Source organism: Rhagoletis pomonella, unplaced genomic scaffold (assembly GCF_013731165.1).
Source record: "Rhagoletis pomonella isolate Grant_MI unplaced genomic scaffold, Rhpom_1.0 Rhpom_scaffold_00003, whole genome shotgun sequence".
Lineage (NCBI taxonomy): Eukaryota > Metazoa > Arthropoda > Insecta > Diptera > Tephritidae > Rhagoletis > Rhagoletis pomonella.
The window spans coordinates 75,648,347-75,672,657 of NW_023458557.1; the positions used below are offsets into that span (position 1 = coordinate 75,648,347).

General features: G+C 35.7%; 3 protein-coding genes and 1 non-coding gene across 4 annotated transcripts in view; 2 read left to right on the forward strand and 2 right to left on the reverse strand.

Annotated features, from left to right (window-relative positions):
* Positions 1–24,311, reverse strand: part of LOC118735531 — a 321,256-nt gene that overhangs the window by 221,539 nt on the left and 75,406 nt on the right. The gene's annotated exons all lie outside the window — the stretch shown is intronic.
* Trnak-uuu lies at positions 4,994–5,066 on the reverse strand. Its single transcript has one exon. It is a non-coding gene; the product is annotated as a tRNA-Lys (tRNA).
* On the forward strand, positions 9,960–11,068 carry LOC118735539. The gene has a single exon (XM_036465343.1). The coding sequence runs from the start codon at positions 10,084–10,086 to the stop codon at positions 10,990–10,992; it is 909 nt and encodes a 302-aa protein (XP_036321236.1). The 5' UTR covers positions 9,960–10,083; the 3' UTR covers positions 10,993–11,068.
* LOC118735532 (von Willebrand factor D and EGF domain-containing protein) lies at positions 14,850–23,960 on the forward strand. The gene is made up of 3 exons (XM_036465333.1): positions 14,850–15,257; positions 20,607–22,485; positions 23,800–23,960. Exons 1-3 carry the CDS (start codon positions 15,060–15,062, stop codon positions 23,838–23,840), a joined length of 2,118 nt encoding a protein of 705 aa, XP_036321226.1. The 5' UTR covers positions 14,850–15,059; the 3' UTR covers positions 23,841–23,960.

Below are 24,311 nucleotides of genomic sequence, written 5' to 3' on the forward strand. Positions count from 1 at the left end.
CAAGGAACACTAATTTAAACGTGAAACCTTGGAATTAAAGGTAAAAATGGGCTTCGGGCCACGGGTAGCTTGGAGGCGGTGAAGTTCATCTGCAGCGCTAAATGGAGTTAGTGTTTCGAAGTTTGGTGTCCGTATATTTACCCACTTTTTATTTTGGCACGAATATAGCAAACACTAAAGTACATTGAAAGACCATACACAAATAAAAAAGCTTATAAAACTTTACACAACTACCCTGTGTCTAGCGTAACACTTTAGAAAAATGTCTCTCTTGATCACGAAAGTGATTATTATGTTCTCAAAACTTCAAGGAGTGCAGTTTGTATCGGCGAAAACCATGAAAGCTTATCTTGAAAGCATGAGTCGTTTTACTATTAGACCGCAACTCCTTTTTGATTTGAGTACAAAACAGAGTATTTATTATTCAAGGTCACACTGTCGCTAAACAAAGTAACTTGATTGTAATAAGTAAATCATATACGAGTAACAAAAAGAAAAAATGTTCTCTATAAAAGTCCTTTTTATATAGATAACTATTTTTTTATCATTTCAAAATTCCAAAAACTTTGATACATGGCATAAAGTCTTCGAGCAATTTAATCACACAGCAATTCGTTATAAGCTTCTTTGTTTTCAACACACTGTCCACTCGGCTTTCGATTAACTAAAGAAAATAAAAGGAATTTATTATCAACAACAATTTATTCTATTCATTGAATTACAATTTCATATACTACATATATGTATGTATGTATGTATATACCTTTATGCATGGCTACACTCCTCGGCCGTATGCACCAACACCAGTAGACAAATGCCAACGAAATGATGGCTGCTGAAAGCAGCCAAAACCAAATTATGGCATTAAAGTCAATATCCATTTTCAAGAAAGTATGAAAGCAATAACTACGCGTCGAAAAAGCGTCTCCAACGTAGGGCACTCGGAGTTTCACTAATTTACTTAAGCATTACTTAACAATTGCTAACCAATAGGCGACTGACTGGGGGTGCTATTACTAGTGCTTATCTTCTTTGCTTGATATATGTACATATGTACTTACATACCATGTAGGAAGCTCTTACTGGAAACAAATTTATACATACATACATACTAGGGTGATTGCCCGTTAATACCGGTTCCTTAAGCCCGTTAATACCGGTCTTATTGCATATTTGCCTGGGTTATGGAACTAACAAGACAGAGTGAACTGTCACTTAACTATGTATTGTATGTGAGATGAAGGCGAATGGTTATAATTTGCTTAAGTACTACTTAAATGCATACAAGCATTCTCAGTTATTGAGAACAGTCTACATACATCAAAGCATAACTGCTTTCAGTGAAAGGGATATCTAATCAGTGCTACCGAAAGTACTACGACAGGAGGTTTTTCGATTACAATTCTATTTTGCGAGATAGCTCACTTTTCTATTGAACAACACTGCCAAAGCACCTTGCCTTGCTTGTAATGAAGCAGCACTTGAAGGCTACACTATGAGTACATAAACCGTACTTGCTGAGGTGGGACCAAAGAGCACAAAAAGGGGCGTGCAGGTAGGGCAAAAAAGGCTTCCATGTATTCCAATCGCATTCAGCGGTTTGTGCCTCGGGAAATTATCCCTTAGGAATTCAGAAAATTTGTCTGCTATCCTTCTCTCTAAGCCTCCCAGCCATCATTGCTGAGTTGTATAACTAAATAGTTGTGTTCTAACAAATACTTAACCTGAGTCCTTTCTAACGAATAAATCAGCGAAAATTCCCGTGAGACCTGCATGAGTATGTAGAATAAAGCAAGCTCGTTATGTTTAAAAACATAATTAGCTGAGACTTGCATTACCTAGTTTAGAAGTACTTAGTTAGAAGACTGGCCAATGACTTGCGCGCATCTTGTCCAATGCCCCTCCACCTATTTTTCATCAAGTTGCCCCAGTTATTGAGGACTGCAAATAATGCGGCTTGGAATACCGAAGGCTGCTTACTATTATTGAACAGCGGGCAACACGTCCCAATAATTTCCACCTCACTCTACAAGTAACCCACTACTTTTGAACCTTTCAGAGGCCTAAAGTTAAGTTTAAAAAAATCCTCAAGCAGTCCCAAAGTATCAAAATACTCTCCAAAATTACTTTATTTACTATTTACTTTTAAATATAGGAAATGGCAGCACTGTATCTAATTAAAAATTCCATTGAGAAAATGATTTCAAACACAACTAGAAATAGAGAGTAGATATTATCCTAAAACTTTATAATCTAAAATGATATTTTCTAGCTTTGGCTATTGTATTACCCGAGTTCATTGAACTTCCATTGCCTATATGTAGTATAAAATTCTCAATTGAACACAATGAATTATAGTAATATACTCTCGAAATACTTGAGCTAAATTTAGATTCAGAATTGTGCGTGCTGCATTCTGTGATTAAAAAAAAAAAGAAACAGTAAAAGAGCATAAAATAAACAACCGAAATAGACCTTTTCAATTTTAATAATTTTATTGTAACTTTGGTCAGGACATCTAATTTACAGTACTGTATGAATAATATGTAAAAACACCTCGATTTATCCGGTTTTTTCTTAACTAAAAAGTTGGGCAATCGAGTTTTTCCAACTGACATTTTTTTTTTAATTCGGAAACCGGTTTAGGAAATAGTCGAATAATGTAACACCCTAATAATATATTTGGTGGATATAATTGTATTGTAGCGAGAGTGTGAGCTTTTTTAATTGCATATATATATGTATGTACATTCTTATAGATACATATTTACAAATGTATGAACACTTAAATAAGTATGTATGTACATATTTTTATATAAGCAAGTTGGTCAACCTTGTGGAAGTGAAAACTGTTTACCCAAAACTTTACGGACTTTCGAAAAAATATTGTCATTTAAATAGTTGGTACCTCGGTGCATACTGAGCGCCCTTTTCAAAATCTGTTTCTACAGCCATCAACAAACGCAACCACTTAACAACAAAACGCTTATCAAAACTTTTGTTTATGCAAAAATTCTTAAATAATAAATAATTATCAACGCTAAAAATAATCGTTTTATTTTATTTAGGGCAAATTAACAAGAGAATTATAATTTTTTTATGAAAACGTGCTTTTGAGAATACTCACTGTAAAAAGATGCCCTTGAAAATTTGATTAATTAATCGACTATTTTATTTTATTTTTTTTGCCATCCCTAGATTCAAATAAGAGGTGCATGATACGATTCGATAGGACACATATTCAATGTGAGACCACCAGTGCGATTCTATAAATCGCTACTCTGAGTTTCTGTCGCTAGAAATTTCTATTTAAATACGGCTTGTGTTAAAAGTTTTAGCGATAGAAATAGCGTCACGATTTCTAGAACCCCACTACAGATCAAGATGCAAATGAAGGAGTTAACCCAGCAGAGCATTTGTAACGGTTTCCTGTGTAATACTGCTGTTGCATTTGCTGAGAGAATTTCGAAACGCAAATAAAACCAACTACAACTACAGTAGTATACTGATAGAATCCAAGACTTGGGTTTTTTTCAAATGTAAGCATCTTAGCTCCCGGTATAAGTTAAATTTGCGTAAACCGTCACTCGTAAACTAAGACATATTCAGAAGTTGTACAAATGAAAATTAACCTAGTCATCTATTTAAGCAACACTAATCGTTGATTTAGTTCGAGACTTTTTCGTTCCCTTTTTTGAGACTAGCTCAGTACTTTTTCGGAAGTAGTTTGAAATCAGTTCGGTGCTAGTCCAGAAATTTTTCAACCCCTTTTAGAGACTAGCTCAGTACTTTTTTGACTAGTTCGAAACTAGTTTGGAACTAGTTCAGAGGAATTTTTGGGACTTTTCGTTATCACTTTGGGTCTAGTTCAGGACTTTTCCGGACCACTTCGGGTCTTTTCGGTATCATTTCGGGACTTATTCAGGGATTTTTCGGAATAATTTCCTGACTAGTTCGGAGCTAGTTCGGAACACAGATGATTAGATGTCAACTTAAATGAGAACCTTTTACTAACGCTTTATGGCAAAAGCAAAAACACTTTTCGTTCGAAGGAGGCTTGATCCATTTGTTTTAAAACATTTGGACGCACATCATAATTTTGAGCAGAAGCTCGGAAAAATAATGAAAAATTTAAGTTAATACAAAATTAGATATGACAGAAATTTGTACCATGTTTTCTGTGTAAGATTTTCGAATTTTTCTTTTGCGATTCAACCAGGCCGCTTCATAGGAAATGTCAACGATTCAGAGGTACGTCTCTTCATACAAATGGCTACACCGCTAAATAACTAAAGAGAACAAAATCTATATACACTTTAGCATTAATTCTGGCTTACAATGGCTTTTCATTGTGCTCATTTACGTGATTTTAAACAGAAGCCAAACAATTGCAAGTATTTATGAAATTGATTTCTTACTTAAATATAAGCGCGTGAAAAATTTTTCAATTTGTTGTACACACGAAAATTAAGAAACACTCACTTCCTAAGAATAGTATTGATTTACTAAAGGACGCCAGAAATATTTAGCTATCTCTATGCTATGTAATCTTAAATTAAAATTATTATCAGAAACGCGCTCATACAGTTTGGTATGGATTTCGGAGCGTTGTCATCATTGGCCGATTTTCTTTTGAAAACTCTGCTGGAAACGCCATTTTGGTTCAACGGTGAGAAATAATAAACAAATTTTTGTGGTCGGAAATTAATGGCATGGACTTGAACGATCTTTGGAGTCAGCAGCCTATGCTACAATCGATCTTCTGCGCGCCAAGTTTGGTAATCGTGTCTGCCGTCTCGGCGATTTCAATTGTTCTCGGAAAACTGGGCTAACAGGATACGCTACTTATAGGCAACCACACAAACGAAATCGTGCTCCATAAATAATGGCAATGTTTTCAGTACCGAACAAAAATAAATTTTTGTAAATTTTTCCAACATACTTTCTTCTTTTATATTGTGTTTCATAAAATTCAAAAAAAAAAGAATTCCCTCGCCCGAGCAGGGACTTGAACCCTGGACCCTTGGATTAAAAGTCCAATGCTCTACCGACTGAGCTACCCGGGCACATGGTTTTGCGGCGGTAAAGTACGCAGTGCTAACTTATGGAAGTGTTATTTTCAATGTGACTTCCCTGTCGTAAACTTTTATTAGCCACTACTGTTATATAAAAATTTCACTGATAAGCATATGCGCATACATTACAGCAGCTTAAGAAAAAAGCACAAAAAAGCAAAACCAAATTCGAAAAGCGGGGAGTTCCTAACCGCAAATGCGAAGACCTAAAATTAAATATGCAAAAAAAAATAGGCAAAGAAAAAATTATTTTAATAAATACATAAGCGCGATAAAAGACTTTTTACTACATATCAAGCACATGACGAATTGTTTATACGAATACAATGCTTTTAGTTTTATTTCAAATTTTTTAATAAGTATAAGTTTAAAATAATCTTTTTTTATGTATCCGCAGGAGCAGAACTAAAAAATAATATCAATTTCTTTTCTTTTTGTTCGTTTGTACTTACAATTCTTTGTTGTATAACGAATTCCTGAGCAGCGCCTTCACTGATACGCATATCAATAGACTTTTAGTGACGTCTAGCCTATAGCCAATTTTTATGCTATGCTGATGATGCATTCTGACGAATTCAAAGGACAGTTTTTTGGAAATCTAGACTAATATATGATAAGTGTGATACACATATCGTTCTTAAATTGAAGAAATTACGAAGAAGGCATCTCAAAAGTGTTTGGCAAATTTCACATTTCGATTCGATTTTACTATAAAAGGCCTAGGGATATGAATTTCGACTATTAAAAAAAAAAAAAACATTAAATTAAAAATTAATTTCCATATTCTTCAGTAAACAGATAAAACCGGAAAAATCATGAAATAAAATAACTGCGCCTGGACAACACTGGAGAAGTGAAACTTGCGCTACATATCTAGCTTATATCCTTGTTCTTATCTTTTATATCTTTGCTTTTATCCTTTTCCTCATCTATGTACATATTCTCCTAGATGATGTGAGGTGCGATCACGTGATAAGAAGCATTGTGATATATTGTGAAATGACGCGATAGGATATCATGTCATGCCAAATGATGTCATATCATGTGATGTTCGGTCATTTGATGTCACATCATGTGTATCGATAACAAAATCAATAGTAACATCGATAATAATATCGATAATAATATATATAAAGCTATCGATAACAAATTCGAAAAAATGTAGATAGCAAAATCGATAACAATATCGATCACTAAATAGATAAAAATTTGGATATCGATAACAAAATCTAATAAAATATCGATAACCAAATCGATAAAAACATCGATACCCAAAAAAAAAATATCTATAACAAAATCGACTACAATATCGATAAAAATATCGCTAGCAAAATCGATAAAAAGATTGATAACAAAATCAATAACAATATCTACAACAAAATCAATAAAAATATCGATAACAAATTCGATGAAACTACAGATAACAAAATGGATAACGTAAATCGATGAAAATATCGATAATAAAATCGATAACAAAATCTATAAATAATCGATAACAAAAGAGATAAATAATCGGTAAAAAAATCGACAACAAAATCGATAAATAATCCATATCAAAGTTGATAAAAACATCGATAACAAAACCAATAACAGGACCGATAGAAAATATCGATAACAAAATCTTTAAAAATATGGATTACAAAATCAAAGAAAAAACCCGATTTTTATATCGATAAGTTCCGAATATAACGATAACAAAATCGATAACAGTACCGCCAACGAAACCGATAAAAATATCGATTATTATATCGATAGGCAGTGATCGGACTTCTACCACATTGTGGTAGATCTACCACTTTTTGGAGCATCCACCACATCTACCACACAAGGTCTGAAATCTACCACATTGTCGAATTTCTGAGTAGTAATAATTTAGCTCCACATAATTTTCTTTATTTGTTTTTAATTTTAAGAGCAACAAGTAAGAAAGTCTAAGTTCGGGCGGAGCCGAACATTAAATACCCGGCGCAATTATTAAATATATGTTTTCCACCTTTCCGAAAGCTACCGCTACACGATAAGCCGGGGTGTATCAATTTTGAGTAAATTAGCGTCCTTCAATTTCGAAATATTGAAATTTACCGTTATATGAAAAGCGGCCGTAATTTGAGTCCGATTTCAATAATTTTCAACGTTTTGCTTACACGTGGCAAGCATAATAACCATACCGAGTTTGGTACAAATTGCTAAAACGGTTAACGATATACATATATGTGATCATAAGTTTGCGGTGTCACGCCCATTTTCCAAAATTTTATCATAAACGTATTTCCTGATAAAGAATTGTTGCAGCCATCAATTTTGAATAAATTAGCTTTAAGTAAATATTTATCGAGGATTTCGTATTTCTCAAAATTACCGTTATATGGGATATGGGCGTGGTTATTGTCCGATTTTAAAAATTTTCGGCCATTTGGTATGCTGTACCAGGGTCAACAACTGTGCCAAGTTTGGAAGAAATTGGTGCAGCGGTTACCGAAATATACACATGTAACTATAAGTGGGCGTGGCTACGCCCATTTTTCAAAAATTTATAATATTCTTATTTTTCGTCTAAAAATTATTGTAAATATCAATTTTGAGTGAATAATCTTCAGTAGTTACTAAAATATCGCTGTTTTCGTATTTCTGAAAATTACCGTTATATGGGAGGTAGGCGTGGTTATTGTCCGATTTCGTCCATTTTCAATACCATCCGTCCTACGCCCAAAAGAAGTGCATGTACGAAGTTTCGTTAAGATATCTCAATTTTTACTCGAGTTATCGTGTGCAAAGACGGACGGACGGACGGACAGACATTCACCGCTTAATCGATTTCTCTTTTCATTCTGATCATTTATGTATACATTTGTCTATATCTATCTCGATTCGTTTTGCCTGTTACAAACAACCGTTATGTGAACAAAGTTATAATACCCTTGAGCACAAGTGCGCTCGGGTATAAAAATCGGCGGTTTTTGTGAAAGTATTAGCATATTACAGTGCATCTAAAGTTTTTAAGGCGTTGTTTACATTTACGTGAGGATTGTCAAAATCGGCAAAACCCAAGTTAAAAGTTTATTCTAGAGATTCGAATTAAAAATTTTTCAGTTTTTTGGTTTTTGTTGCGATTAGTTTGTAGAATATATTATTTTTCAGTTTAGGCGAAGCCATGCAGATTTTTTTTAATTTTTGTAAAAAGTTTGATCCGAAACCTGAGATCTACCAAATTTTTTTTCCAGAATCTACCACACAGAATTCTTATTAAGTCCGATCACTGTCGATAGGTCCCGAGAATCCCGAAGATCTCTAAAATCACAAAACAAATAGTTCCCAGATTGAGCCTCGGTGTCTCTATCTAAATCCTCCTTCCAACCAACCAACCCCCACTAAAGAAGTTTCGCTTCAAAAAAAAAATATTTTTTATCTCTTTTAAAATACGGTCCTTTGAGGGGTTCCAAACATCCGTTGCGCCCACTCTCTTGAATTCTTTGCCAGAACCAGAATATTTTCTATTGAATATATTCGAAAAGTTCTAAATGTAGACAAAAATTATTTTTTCATACATTCTTGTTTACCGCTGCATGCATTTGCAACAGTTTCTTTTGCGGTGTCCCTTTTCAGGAATAATCGGAAACGACGATTTCTTTCTTCTTGATTGAAAATTTCTTTTCAATTTAGAGACTAGACTAAAACTAGATTAAAAAAAAACACTTTGACTCCCTTCTCACTCCATATCCATATTCGAAGCTCCCCGAAAACGCTCTTTCAAGCTGTTGCTGTGGGAGTCGTTTTACACTTCATATTCGGAGCGTTCCACATTTGGCTAGTAGGGTTTTAGTGCTAGTTTGATGATGTGGGTATATAATTTACGAACCTCATATATGAATATATGGATATATCCAAACAACTAAAAATGTGAAAAAGTTAAAAAAGAAGTGTTTAGCTATTGAGGAGAACTTTTTACTTTTTGGGCGAGGACGGAGGAGATTTCATGGCAAAGAATGACTGTCTTATCGAAGGCAGGAGGGTTGCAAACCCACTCAGAACGCATTAAAACATACAAAATTCTTATTTAACTTCTGCGAAATAATGCAGAAAGTTTTGTTTTTGAATTGCTATAAATTGCTTAAAAATCTGTGCAAATAAGTAAATTTTTTTGTTAATTTAAGACATTAGCGTAATAATTTGCAGAGTGGAAAATATCACTACTAGAGTTCCTAAATCAGTACTGCGCTGATCAAATCAGTACGTCTGGCAACCCTAACCATAGGCTTGTTTTTTTGTTTTAAATTTTTGGGACAATTTTTTATTTTATTTTTTTGTTTTGTTTATTGAAGGAGCATTTTAAAGTTCTGGTAAATCCTCGGATAAAACATGATTGATGTAAGAAATTGTATAGGCTACTAAAAATTTATAATTTAGATTTTCAAGATTTCTTGAAAGTTTCAGAAAGTTCTCGGTGTAATTTCTAACCAAATTTTCGGAGCCGATTTTTACGTCCATGCTGCATATACATATGTAGTTCAATGACATGTGTACATTTTTTACAAAATTATACAGAACTAAATATTTGGATTTTTGACCAAATCCATTAAATTATGGACTATCCTAAGCACCTACTTAAGCATAGTACACATCTCCACTACACTCGAAAGACATAAACACAACGATCTGTAATTATCAGTTGAACTTACAATGGCGCGTACAGGCTGATAACTCAGAAGTCTCCATGCCCAAGCGTAATGATAGAAATACATATGCATGTACATTTGTAGTATAAATAATAACAAAGTAAAAATATAAACAAAACGACGAAAAAAACATACGACTACATGCTGACAATAACAAAATAAGCGCGGAATAACATGCTCTGGATTTCTCGACTGATCAGCAGCGCTTAAATATTATTTCCTCTGGAACGTTGAAGGCGGGCGGTACTAACAATTCACTTCATTTGAGTGAGAATTAGAATTCGTCTATTAAACAAAAGTAGGCCGCTGATCGTGGGAGATCAAAAACCGCGTCCATGTCTGGATGTACGCCTGCACACCTGCCCATAAGCCATCACACTGGCTCGGCAGCAATTGTTAAGCTGCACCTGCTGCTGCTGCTGCTACTACTCAGTTATTTGCTCAGCGCCTGCGTGGTCACACCGTTCACCATCACCGGCCGATATTGCAAACAAAATATCAGCACCAAATACCAAGTGGCAGTGAGGCACTCCACTCAATCAATACGGCGCGCAGCTGCTGCCAGCGAGCGCACCTCAGCAGATCACAACACCGCAGCCAATAACATCGTCACTTCCACCACCAACGGTAGCTATGTCACCTATGAGCCGCGCGTGCGTTGGGAAGCCACCAATATCTGCTGCCCTGGCTATCGTACGCTGCTTTTCGGTTTCTGTGAGCCCATCTGTGAGCAGGTTTGTCCGCGCTTCAGCTACTGCGCCACGCCAAATCAGTGCGAATGCTTATCGGGCTATGAGGAGCATCATCCGAATAACAAGGAGCAGCAATTGCTCGACTGCCGGCCCATTTGTGTTGGTGGTTGTCCACGACATAGCCACTGTGTGGCACGAAACCGGTGTGTGTGTAGTGAAGGCTTTAGGAATGCCAACACTTGGTGGTTTATGCCGTTGAAGTGCGAGCGTATAAGATGTTCAGCGTTGGATCAACGTTATGATGTGGCGCAGCGCGCTTGTGTTAAGATCGAGATGAGTATGGAGGATTTGATGCGAAAGGTGGCTGAACGCCTAACAAAGGGATTGAATGACTTAGCGGGGGAGTATGATGATGAGGAAGGTGAGGACGTGGGCGAGAATGAGGGAGCCAAAGCGGACGACCATAAGGAGGAGGAGCAGAATGATGTGCTGAAAGAGGCGTTGTTGGATTCGAAAAACAAGGCGAATGTGAAAGAGAATAATATCGTGTAGATATGTTCATATGTAATAAAAAATTTAGATATTAAAAAAAGTTAGCGCTGCTGCCGAATTGGTGTTTTAGACAGTTAAGCTGATGGTTTATGCCAGTGCAAAAATTTTTGCACTACTTATATAGTTCTGCCAGCGCTTGACATGGTTCGGTTAAACGATATACATTTATGTACATATATTAGGGCGGGTCTACAAACACAAATTTTGTATGCGCAAATTTATAAGCCTTAAAAAGTGCTATTTTAATGCCTTATTTTCTAGAAAACAAATAGTGATTCTCTGCGACAATATCTTCGGTCGGCGGAATGAGCCTGAAAATTTTAAAATAAGAGTGGGAATACCAATTTTTTTAATTTTTACAACGACTTGTGTAGATAAAATCCGCAACTTATTTGCTATCATAAAATCATAAAAAAATAAACTCTAAAAATTAAAAGTTAAATATTAACATCAATAATTTAATCAATTAATAAATTAAGTAGGAAATAAATATAAATTGTTTAATATATTGCTGTTACTTTTATATAGCCCAATTTATTGTTTTTATGATTTTATGAGAGAAAGTAAGTTCCAGATTTGATCTACACAAGTCATTGTAAAAATTTGAAAAATTGGTATTCCGACTTTTATTTTCAATTATTCAAGCACATTCCGTAGACTGAATATATTGCCGCAGAGAGCCAGGATTCCTTTTCTAGAATAAGGGATTGAAATAGCACCTTTTAAGACTTATCTATACAATTTTCGTATCAAACATTTTGTGTTTGTCGATCCGCCCTAATGTATATACGCATATATAAACACATACATATTTGTTTATATTGGCAAGTCAATAATTTGATGCAGAGGAGCAGATAGAGTCAAGCTTCGTGAACCGCGCTTTTGGGAAAAAATTATGTACCGTTTTTATAATGATAAATGCAATCAATTAAAGCCATATTTAATGAATAACCGCTTTTTCAAAAAAAAAAAAAAAAAAATAAATTAATTAACAAGTTAATCAAATTATTAAAACAATGTGGGTGTTAAAGAAAAGTGGTCCAAGCATGATTTATTTCGGAAATAGTTTTTGAGGGGGTTGCCACCTGTTTATAAAGTTAAAATTGTTTAACTAATAAGTTGAATAAAGTACTACAACAATGAGTGCGTCGAATGATGGAGGTCAAAAACGATTTCTTGCGGAAATAACTTTTAAAATTGTTTCCATCTATTCAAAAAGTTAAAGTCAATTCAACTAGCAAGTTCAACGGAATAGTTTAATATGAACATCAAATCGGAGAGGTTTAAGCAAGCTTCATTTCGAAAATTTATTTAAGTAACAAAAACGAGAGCTTATACGAAAGCTGTATTCGTGAACGAGACTTGCCACCAGTTTAGGAATATAATTGTGAAGTTAAATGAAATACTACTAATATAATAAAAGTGAAAGTTTGTGAGTTAGTCAGGCAGTATGTTTTTTGGTTTTTCTTTGCATAAAATTTGGTATACAGAGAGCTGATGACCTGCATTAATATATTGCGTATTTTTTTTTTTTAATATGCCACCTGCTAAAATAGTTAAATTCTACCTTAAATTATAAGTTTATCGCTTAAGGCGGCTTTATTACGAAACATTTTTAACAGGCATGCGACCTACCTAAAAAATCAAATTCATTTTTCATAGAAATGAGAATGAAGTTTTACAATATGGGTGCAAACAAATGATGTTGAGGGCAGTTTTAGTTTGGAAAGTCAAATAACTTTTTTAATCGAAAATATTTTTATAATTCAAATTAAGTTTAATCAACATGTAAAATTAAACATTACAAAATTATACCAAGTCAAACAAAAGATGTTTCAGAAGGCTTTATTTCGAAAATACTTTTAAACGTGTTTAAAATTCTTTCGAAATTTAATAAGTTACTGTAATGAAATATTACAATATCGATGTCAAACGAAAAAGGTTGAACGAACTTTAGAACGTAAACACTTTGGAAAGGGTGTTTAAAAATCAAAATAAACTGAACACTTGCTTAGTGGAATATTTTTTAGGAAAGATAAATGAGATATTCGCTTTTTATTATTCAGACATATTTTTTTAAAAGAATACCAAAAAATATTTTTTCAAAATCTAGATATATATTGTGCATAAATGTTACTGATTGTTTTTTTTTTTGATATTGAAGTGGCCGATTCAGCTGAAATTCTACGCATTGAGTATGTTGTGGTGCCTCGAGACAATTAGCACCTTTTCAACTTCTTCTTTCGGTGATATTTATTTTCTTTTTTGCTATTATAACGTTAAACCGAACTTAACGCGAGCGAAGCTGCGGACTAAAGCTAGTTTTTTCAATAAAAGTGATCCTAAAAACGTTTACCAAGGTGAGTAGAGCACTAAAATAATGTTTTCAAAGTCATTAGTTGGTGCTGTGAGAGTCCCAGCTGGGCTAAATTTTCTCCTTTCGACACAAAAATCAATTTTACTAAAAATTTTAGAAATAATAATGTCATGTTTTTTTTTTTTTTTAACTGAGAAATTCCCATTTATTTAACGAAAAAAGCTTTCAATTTTCGTTATCGATAATCGCTGTATATATCGATATCTTGTACACTTTACTTTTACATAGACTAGACCACATGCCGTCCATTGTACTGTTTTATTTATCGATATCAAAGAGATGGTGTGTATCGATTTGCTGTGAAAATCTTGTCAATGATTGGGCCAGGATGTGGTTCAATTGGCTTCGTGAAGAGCTTCTGGCAATATTAAGAAAAAATATTTCAAGAAAAACATTTAAATTAAGTAAGGGCTTGTCCCTTGGGTTGACACTACGGTTGAATAACCCCGTTTTCAGCACAAAAAACACACATAGTCTCGATTTTCTTAAAAACCTGTGTAACGATTTTTTTCTTTTCTGCCTTAAATTACTTAGAAAACATAATAGCAAAGAAATTCAAAAGAAAATTTGAAGTGTCAAGACATTTGGGTTGAACTTGGTTCTGACCCACCGTGCGTTATTTCGTTATCTCGTTTTTTTAAATGTGTCAGATTAGCTGCAATGGGTGTCGGTAGCGTCGGTATATTACCAAAAAAAAAAAACATGCATTGATGCTCATTTTTGCCATATATTAAAAGATTTGAAGCTTTTAAGCTTTTACTAAATATTCATAAATTGTTATACCAACGTCTTAGAAAATGTATCAGTTCTTTTAAGAAAGGGCTACTAAACCGAATAAGTTATCTGAGCGGAAAAGTACTAATATGTAAGTATAGGCACATTTGTATGTTCGTTAAGAAGAACTCCGTAAAGGTTGAAATTTGATTTATACTGATAATGTGTCTCAATGGTCACTGCGAGCAAAGTCATAGGAAAAGTTTAGTATGTACAAATACTTATTTATATACATACATACATACATATGCACGATTACACCCCGACCTATAATTTTTTTTTTTTATTATAATTCAAATTATGAAGGTATGCCGCATTTTTGCAACCAACGCCAAACAATAGTGTGTCATTATTGTTCAACTAAAATATGTACTTACAAATAGGCATATTTTCTATTTTAAATAAAGCACTCCTACATACACATACATACATACATACATAATTAATTATGTGTTCATACTACATACATACACAAGTATTTTATAGGCATATGTTCGTCGGTGTAAAAAAAATATAAATATTTTTAATTTCCTATTCCGCTTTGCTTAATTCATTTGTGGCGCTTGCGGTTTATTGCATCTCACGTCCCGATAAAGAACTAAGTAAATTCTTAAAATGACTCAATCGCAAATACGAATTTAAGCAGTTTTGCATTATATTTTTAATAAAGATTATTTCTCTCTTTTTTTTTTTTTGTGTGTTTGTTTAATTTCATAAGAGCACTTTTTCATTTTATATGGGTTTATATGCTTAGCTTTGTAAATCAAACTATTCAGTTCGTATTTTAGCTTTGAGCATAGTTATTTGTTTTAAGACGGAAAGAAACTATAAAACAAAAGTATTTAACAATTTCAGTGGAAATTTAAAATAGAGAATAAACTTAAAACCAAATATAGTAGTGAAGAATTTTTTTGCCATGCATTTTATCGTCCCAATAATACTTACGGCTTGCCTATCCGCATTCGGCATCATCGCGGCAGAACGTTGTCCACAATATAGATATGTGCCGAAAACTCGCTTAAAACCAAAACAAGTTCGAGAAGATTATACGGATAAAAATTGGTTGGGATTTGATGTGATAAAGACGCGATACCGTATGGATTACGTAAAAGAAGTGAGTTTCGTGAATGTTCATAGGTTACACAAGTTAAAGACCACCTATATGAGGCATCGGTGAGTTTTCCCCCGGCCCGGAGTTCTCAAGCGGCCCCATGCTCAGACTCCAGAGAATATTTCATACGACGTTTTGCCTTTAGCGAGAGCCTAGAGCGGCGCAAAATTAACGGAATTTGGACAATTCAGCAATTGCGAAATGTTATTTCTCTTTGTGTACATTTATATCTAACAAGTTCATAGTCCTTTTAATGCCCGTTTCAGTGAAGTTCATTTCAAAAATTTATTTTTGATTTGTTAGACAAAAGCTTTAGTAATTAATAGAGCTCGGATACTTACGCAAGTGATTATTATTTTAACATCACAGGAAGTCCGAACCTGGGTAGAAACTCATTATAGAAGGAAGTGAGTTAATTTTGACGAATTTTGTTTTGCATGTTTGCATATTTGCATGTTTTTTTGCATGTTTTTTTTTTTAGCCAATCCCAGTTAGCTTGGGAGAGGCATTTCGCCACAATGGTTCCATCCCTCTCTTATGAACGAGAATTGGCTACAGTGCGAGAGGCAATGACGGCCCGGATCAGCGTTTAATTTCTGCAGTAGTCATCTGCAGAGTCTAACCCGCCCTCCCCATTACAGAAATTAGCAGAGGGTCTTTTATGGGCTCCGAATAAGTTGCCCTGAACCCAGACCACCAGTCGTAGTTACTTCGCGGGAATAGCGAGGGCAGTTCTGCCTCGACCGACCCTTGTATCACTTCTACGCTTGATTTGAGGCAAGCGTTTCAGCGTGCCAGAGGTCTGCCTGGATGATCGGAATTGGGCAATGCCACACCAGTACCGTGCCACATTATCACACAAAGAAGCATTGGGACAGCAATTGCTGTCTGGCACCACAGGTATCCTTCTCTTGCAACGTTCGTAAGCAGATTTGCATGTCGGTACATCCATCAAGTTCCACTGGCTTCTGGAGTGACATACGTAGACCTGGGCCGCTTACTGAATGCAGCGATAGGAGGAGTTCGGTCAGCCACAGAAGCGGGTTTCCCCTGCTTTCGTTTCGCCCCCCCCCCCCCCGATACTTCCTCTTCTGGGCTGTGGAAAGAGAAACAACTCCGTCATTGGAGGGTAGTTGGTAGCGAACTGCTTCTCCACCTACATCCCCTGCAAGAGATTGGTCCTATTCCGACTCTGAAAAAGAGAGGATTAGCTTTTTCTACCCACTCTCCTCCAGGATGCGCTTCTGGTCTATGACGCTGGGGACTTTGGCAACGGTTGTGGCCGCATATGCGGTTGATTTCCCACAGATACCACTATTTTGCATATTCAGTTTGCATAAAAATCCGAGCTCTAGCAATTAATAAAGCTAAATTTAATAAGATTTTGTAACCCATTTATCAGTCAACAATTAGTAAATTTTTCATTCAAGAATATCCTGAACATGCAAAACGACAAATGCATAAAATAAGAATACCTTAACTCAAGCAATTTGTTCTTGCAATATAACATTTTTTTTTTATTCCTTTGCTCAGCTTTAACATCATCGATTACAGTTAGGTGTTTTTTTTTTATATATAGAAATATCCTTTTTGTGAAAATTGCTCATAGTTCATATCTCTTGATATCTCTCTTAATACTCCATGAAATTTAATGATTGGAACACCATTTTGAAGGCCGGTTTCACCACTTTTTATAAAAAATTCAAACTTTTGAATAGGGTGCCCATATGTTTAAAAATTATGTGGTTTAAATATATATCTTTAGCAAAAAATATTGTTATTTGTTCAAAGCGACTGTAACCTTGAAGAAGTTGATTATTTCACTTTCAGTTTTTTTTTTTACTTTATTAATACGTAACTTCTATTTCGCCCATAAACAAAGAATTTTGTTAACAAACGCTAACAATTCGCATAACTAAGCCATCGAAAACTACAATCAAACGCTTGTAAAAATGAAACTGAAAAATTGGCACATTCTATATATGTATATATTTACATATATATATAGTATGTACCTAAATATGTATGTATGTATATTCATATATATATGTATATGTATATATACCCAATAAACATGTTTGTTAAATCTCAATTTGAGATGCATTTGATTGATAATCAGTTCTTTTCTCAAATTTCAAACGTTAGTTCTCAAATGCATTTCAAATAACCATTGATAGCGTTTTCAAACTTAAAGGCACTTTTTTATTGCGGAATTTTCCTTTTCAAATTGAGAAATATTTATTTCTCAACTTTTTCTCAAACGTGAGTGGAGCGGAACACACTATTTCTCAACTTTTTCTCAAACGTGAGTGGAGCGGAACGAAATGGAATCCAGTTACAGCCACTGAAATATTTGTATGGTGTTGGCAATGATGTACATATGTGAAACAAAAACTGTTTTTATATGAAAGGAATTGTGATTTATGCAGTTTAACAATTTATTTAAATGATTATTTATTCAGCTAGAACTTAATAATTTTTTTTGCATATCAAAAATAAATTTAATTTTTAACATAAAAATATTATTTCATTTAAAGTAGCCAAACTGTTTGTCGCTATCGATGCAGCAGAATATTTTTTTCTTTCGTTTTTTTAACGAGGAGCCATTTTCTGACATACTAACTGCGAATTAGCACACTAAAGGCCAGGCTAGATAACACTTTGTGGCTTTGTGTGACATTTAAAACTTTGCCAGCAGGGTGCACTGAACGCCAAGGAAACAATTTTGCTTCGCGTTTTGTGCTTTTGCTTTGTGAAGTTTCAAACATTTCATTTTGTCTGTCAAAGCAAATCTGTCACGCAAAGCGAAGTAAACGTTTTATCCGGCATCAACTTGACGATAGACTTCGACATCTGCACTATGTTGACACAGATGGAACGAAACGAAATGCCAAACAAAAAATTCTCAAATGTTTCTCAACGCGGTCTTAAGTTCATAAACACTGCTGGAGAAAATATTTATTTTCAAATTATAAATGAAAACAAAGCGCGCGTTAAGCGCCTATCATGTAAACGGGTCTTAGAAAAGAACGCTGCTAGAAAACTGTGTTCTAACTTATGTCAGTCAGAGTGTTTGCTGAGTCTGTCATAGCCTCCTTGCCGCACAAGGGCATTCATTTCCCCTTGATTGTTTAGGATTTCAAATATTTTTAGTTTTATCAGAGACCGTAACGGTTATAATCTTCTTAACAAAAGTCATAATTTAACCGTTCAAATAAGATTTCTATATTTCCGATCCTAGTTAACCGTTATTTTGTGATTTTTATTTTTCGATCAAGAATAATCGTCATTTTTGAATTAAATTTTTTTCGATTAATTTTTGCTCGTTGTTTATATTTTCGACCATATTGTAACGTTATTTTCAGATTTAATTTTTTAGATCATTAACGATTTTAATCGGTCATAAAAACTCAGTCTCCATTTTAACAGTTAAAAATTGTCGAAGAAATTACGATCAGCAAATAACGACTAAATTTGACCGCAAAAATACAAATCATAATTTAACTATTATTCTTGATGGACAAAATAAAAATCAAAAAAAGAACTACTTTGAAATGAGCTGAAAATAAACATCTTGATATTTATCGGTTATCTCTCTCTCGGTCTCTGAGTTTTATGTTCTTTCTAAACTCTACCACGTACATAGTATGAAGGAAAGTCGAGATACTTTGTACGCGGCAATCTCGAAAACTACTGAACGGATTTTGACAAGATTTTCTCTAATTTAGTCTGTATCGACAAGAGAGTGACCTTTTTTTAATTAGAAATTTAATAGGATTGCCACCTCTCTAAAAAACTATAAGATCGGCACCGTTCGTTGTATTACAAAAGATGAGATACCAAATGAAAGGTATTGCCCTCTATACTGAATAGGGTTGCCACCTGATAATAAAATTACTATATTCAATCATAATAAGCGTAGGCATCAGTTCTGCACCATCACTGTCAAACGAAAAAACTTAGACTCTACATGTGCAATAATGTAATATTTTTCTGAGTAGGGTTGCCACCTACTAAAATTAAATAAGATTATCGCCGTTCGTGGGATTACAAAATGAGATACAAAATGAAAGGGCGTGGCCTTCGCATGCACAAAAGCTTTAATGTTTTGAATTGGGTTGCCACCTATTTGAAAATTACTATCTTCTATACGTAGTAAAAAGGAAAGTCGAGTTATTTTGACCACGCTAATCTCAAAAACTATTGAACGGATTTACACGAGATTTTTTAAGTATAAACTGTATTAATAGGAATATTATCTTTAGTACTTTAAATTCCTATAGGGTTGCCACCTGTTTAAAAACTTATTAGGTCCGCACTGTTCGTTGGATTACATGAAATGAGGGGTCAAATAAAAGGACTCGGCTTTAAAATGTTCAATAATATATTACTTCTTGAGTAGGGTTGCCCCTTTTTAAAAGTTATAAGATCTTCAACGTTTGTTGGACGAAAAACTGAGGTACCAAGTAAAAGGACATGATCTCTGCATGTGCAATGAGTTTTTATTTTTTGTTTGAGTGGGGTTGCCTCCTATTTAAAAATTATGTATGTATAATACGCGAGGGCATTTTTTGTAAATGACATTAGATTTGCACAGTTCATTCAATTTAAAATTTCCGATTTGCAGTAAGGTTTCATTCTTCGAAGAGGGTTGCAACCTGTGCGAAAATTAAAAAAAATTGGGCTGTTCCTTAGATTTCAGAAATGAGGTGTATGACGAAAAGGCTTTGCCTCCAGATGCGTAATTATATATTATTTTTTTTAGTAGGGTTGCAACCTGTTTAGTTGTGAATCGCATCTTATTTAATATCTAACACATGCGGCGCGTGGCGAAGCCTCACGCATACGAGGTCTGCTAGTTTTCAATAAATGTTTATTAAGTTTTTAAGGAAGTAGCGCAGGAGTTAAAGTGCACCGTCAAATAGAACGGCAATTTTTGTCTTCATCCAGCCCCATATGTATATTTCATTGTCGGTATTTTTCGGTTGACGCTCGCCGTTTGAAGAATTTTTAATGACAAAAATATTGTCTGTTACTTATTTTATTAAAGAACGAAATAAAATGAATAAAAAGCAACCCTGTAAACGGGAAGCAAATTTGAAATAGCCTGGACTCATCATTGATTTTAGAAAATTTTTTATTTATGTTTTATTGAAGGTTTGGTTAATTTGTTACCATATAAACAAGTGGTCGAACACACTAACTTACGTAATTTTGTATGGAAAATCGGTTTATTTACGAGATTTACGCGGTTACGAGGCATTTGCGCATTTCCATGATACCCATATTATGTTCCTTATCAAAAAAAATATGCAAAAATATTTGTTATATATTTCACTTAATTTCTTACAGTACTACTCAACAACCGAGATATTTTGGGTTTGTTGCCCTGGCTACATCGAAAGAGACTCCGTCTGTGAGCGGATTTGCGCACCTAGCTGTCCCGCCAACAGTCGCTGCTCCGGACCGCAGCGTTGCAGTTGTAACTTCGGTTACAGCTCGACGACATCCGATCCTGATAAAATTGTTTGCAAGCCGAAATGTCCGGCCGGCTGCCCGGCGAACAGCACCTGTACAAGCCCTTTCGAATGCACGTGCGACCAGGGCTACGAAGAACATGTCGACGGCAGTTGCCAACCGGTTTGCACAGCTCCCTGTCCACAACGTGCCAGCTGTGCAGCGCCAGAGACATGTCGATGCGCTGAAGGCTACAAACTAACCGTCGATGGGCAAGAATGTGTGCCGGAGTGCAAAAATGGCTGCCCCTTGAATATGTACTGTCAAGCGCCAGATCAATGCGCTTGCCGCACTGGCTATGTTCTAAAAACAAACCCTACGGAAAGCGCAGAGCAGACCACCGGCGTAGCCACGGATGAGTGCGTGCCCGTTTGCAGTGAGGGTTGTCCGGCGCATAGCCACTGTATGGCACCGGACGTCTGTCGCTGTGAAGAAGGCTATACAATGCACACGCCAGAGGAGGAGGAGGCCGAAGGCACAACGACCAACAATAGTATGTGTGTGCCCGTATGTGCAGAGCGCTGTCCGCTTTATGCCAGTTGCATGCGGCCAAATCAATGCGAATGCGCATCCGGTTATCTAATGATTCACTTGCCGCAGCATCGTCCCTATTGTCAAGCGCAATGTACGCAAAATTGCAGCCTCAATGGAAAGTGTGTGGCGCCAAATGTATGCCAGTGCTTCGACGGCTATGAGCACGTCAATAGCACAGCTACTAAAGCACACGCTCTCGAGCCCTATTGTCAGCCGAAATGTGCCAACGGCTGTCCGCATGGCATCTGCTTCGCGCCAGAAGTTTGTGTCTGCCAACCGGGTTACCTGATGGGCGCGCAGGGTATTTGCGAACCTGTCTGCAGCAAAGGGTGTCAACACGGACGCTGCATCGAACCGGAAATCTGTGCCTGCGATGAAGGTTATCGGCTGTCCGCGCATGACTACAACAAGTGCGAGCCAATCTGTCTGAACGCTTGCATCAACGCAGACTGCGCTGCGCCGGATATTTGCTTGTGTCGCGAGGGTTATGTGCCGCATGAAAACGCAACTCAAGCGCATATTTGTAGGCCAGAGTGTGGCCATGGCTGTGAGCATGGCATTTGCGTGGCACCGGGCCAATGCGCTTGTGAACATGGTTTTGAGTTAAACACAAGTGGGGAGATGACAAAGTGTGTACCAATTTCCACGACTGGTATGACAACGGAAGCTGCTACAGATACGACAGAAACAACGCCAGATATTTACAAAACAACCATGGCTAAAGCTGCAACTGCATTGATAATCTCTTCGACTGCTTACAACGATGCCTGGTTCACCAAAGGTATAATTGCTGAGTCGCTAACAACGGTCGATGAAAAGCAGATTGCAGAAGCTCTAATGCCAAAAGGCGATTTGGAAGTATGTAAGGACAGCTGTTATTGTTGGTTGGAGGAGACCGTACAACAGATGTGTTTTGAAATTGGTCCTGTAGATAGTGAGAAATGCATTGCTGAGCAATATTTGCATTGCAATGAGATAGATAAGCGGATAATATACAGCAGCCCTGCGGAAACGAGAAGTTATATATGCGGATATAATAGGACTACATCCAGACGCTTTAAAAACGCAAGCAACGAAGGACAATTATGGATTCTGATCGGCGGTGTTATCATTATTGTTTTAATGCTAATTGCCATCGTTTACTTATGTGTGCGCATTTATCAAACGCGACATGAAACGGGTGAGTGGACTGAGAGTTTCTTATAAATGTTGGGTATAGAGATTTAGTATGGGTTGGGCGCTGGAAAAAAGGACGCATTTAAATATATTTGAGTTGTTGTGGTAAAGATATATTACAAGTTTATTGAAGAGTCGGTTGGGTTAGATTTTATACGATTGGGGTGGCCACCTCTTCCAGAAAGTTCATGGCACCTCCTCACCAAGTTCAGGACCGCTAAGCTTTCGAGGACGCAAATAAAATACACGGTTAAATTGATCTTTAGACACATTTATCTTATTATTCGTCCTTTAATCTGAAAATCTAATCAACTCGTTATAGACCAAAGAGTATTACAACTCCCGTCCGAGGCCGCGGACGAACTAGTAAGGTGGGGCTCCGCACTGAATATGTCCCACGCGGTGAACATGGAGGCCTCGCTCAGGGAGATCAAAACAAAAATATCCAAAATGTATCATCGGCCAAGAAGAGGGGGAACCGTAAAGGATCGTGTAGTATTATCCAGTATTATCAGAGTGCAGCTGCCTCTCCCTGTATGACGTTCTGAAATTTATTAAAGCGGCCAGATGGCTGTAGGTGTCTCAAACTGTGGAATCAAAATGGCAAACTTGCTTTGGGTCATAATCAGGTAGAATGGGGATGTCACTTAATAGGAGTTTACTGAATTCATCTCATCCCACTATATATCTACGCTAAATGGATTGGAATTTGGATTTTTATCCTGCACGCCTTTTTAGTCACTCCTTTATGCAAATATGCGTTGCGTCGAGTACTGATCAGTCATGGATCATCTGATATTCAACACAATTTGGTGGCAAAATTTTTTGTTGCTGTAATTGATCGCGGCATTTCAAAGACGGTTGCTGGAAGAACATTTAGTAAGGCTTCCATAGCCTACTTTCGAAAGGAAGTCACAACCATCGAGAGGAGCTTGGGGGATGACTCTTTCTATTTTGCTCTTGCATACACTATACAGAAAACTTATTTTCATAGTTATTGAACGATAAATGAGTGATTGAGCAAAGCCTCTTTAAGGTTCCACGGAACGACCCAAATTCACACCAGGCCTAGAGGACTGCCACTCCAGCACCAATCCCCAGGAGATTTTTTGGGGAATTTGTTGCTACTACAACAATAACAACAATATATTCAAGGCATACAGGGCGTCTAAAATGTATATCTTATAGATAAATAAGATTAAATCTTACTCTGAAAATTTGGCAGGAATTCTTAGATTAGAAAATTTTATGTTTACAAAATAAAACTATGCTAAAATTATATTAAAGATCTTTTAAAAATCGTTTCCTTTCTTTTCAGGTGCACACGATATTCCTATCAGTCTACTTATGAAATTTTAGTCAATTAACCTTAACCCTACACCATACAAATATTTTCTAGGAATGTGGAAAATCTCATTTATGATTTATGTATTTATAGCATAAATTTTATACAATGTCGGATATGAAGCAATAAACAGTATTTTTATTAAAAATATTATAAATGAATGCTTGTAAAATATTTAAATTTTAATAGATGAGGAAAAGTGATCCTCAAAAAAGGGAAATTAAAGAAAATGAAATTTTGATTGCAGACGATTGTTCTCATTTAGGTTTTGGTTTTGAAGCGTTCTTTGGAACAGAACTACGAGAACGACATTTAGTATCGATCATATCTTTTGTTCTCGGTCCCTGATCAAAATATCTTCCAAAACAGCTTTCAAAGATGAGCTCTTATAGAAAAAGTGTTTCCTGAAATAATTTACTTAGAAGCGCTCGTAATTTTACCGTCTGGGTATGTACTCAGAAATTTTCGTTCTATCCCAAGATGGG

Coding starts and splice junctions, on each gene's coding strand:
- LOC118735539 (XM_036465343.1), top strand. CDS start 10,084: ATGTCTGGATGTACGCCTGCACACCTGCCCATAAGCCATCACACTGGC.
- LOC118735532 (XM_036465333.1), top strand. CDS start 15,060: ATGCATTTTATCGTCCCAATAATACTTACGGCTTGCCTATCCGCATTC. Junction 15,258..20,606: donor GTATGGATTACGTAAAAGAA/GTGAGTTTCGTG, acceptor AATTTCTTACAG/TACTACTCAACAACCGAGAT. Junction 22,486..23,799: donor TCAAACGCGACATGAAACGG/GTGAGTGGACTG, acceptor CTTTCTTTTCAG/GTGCACACGATATTCCTATC.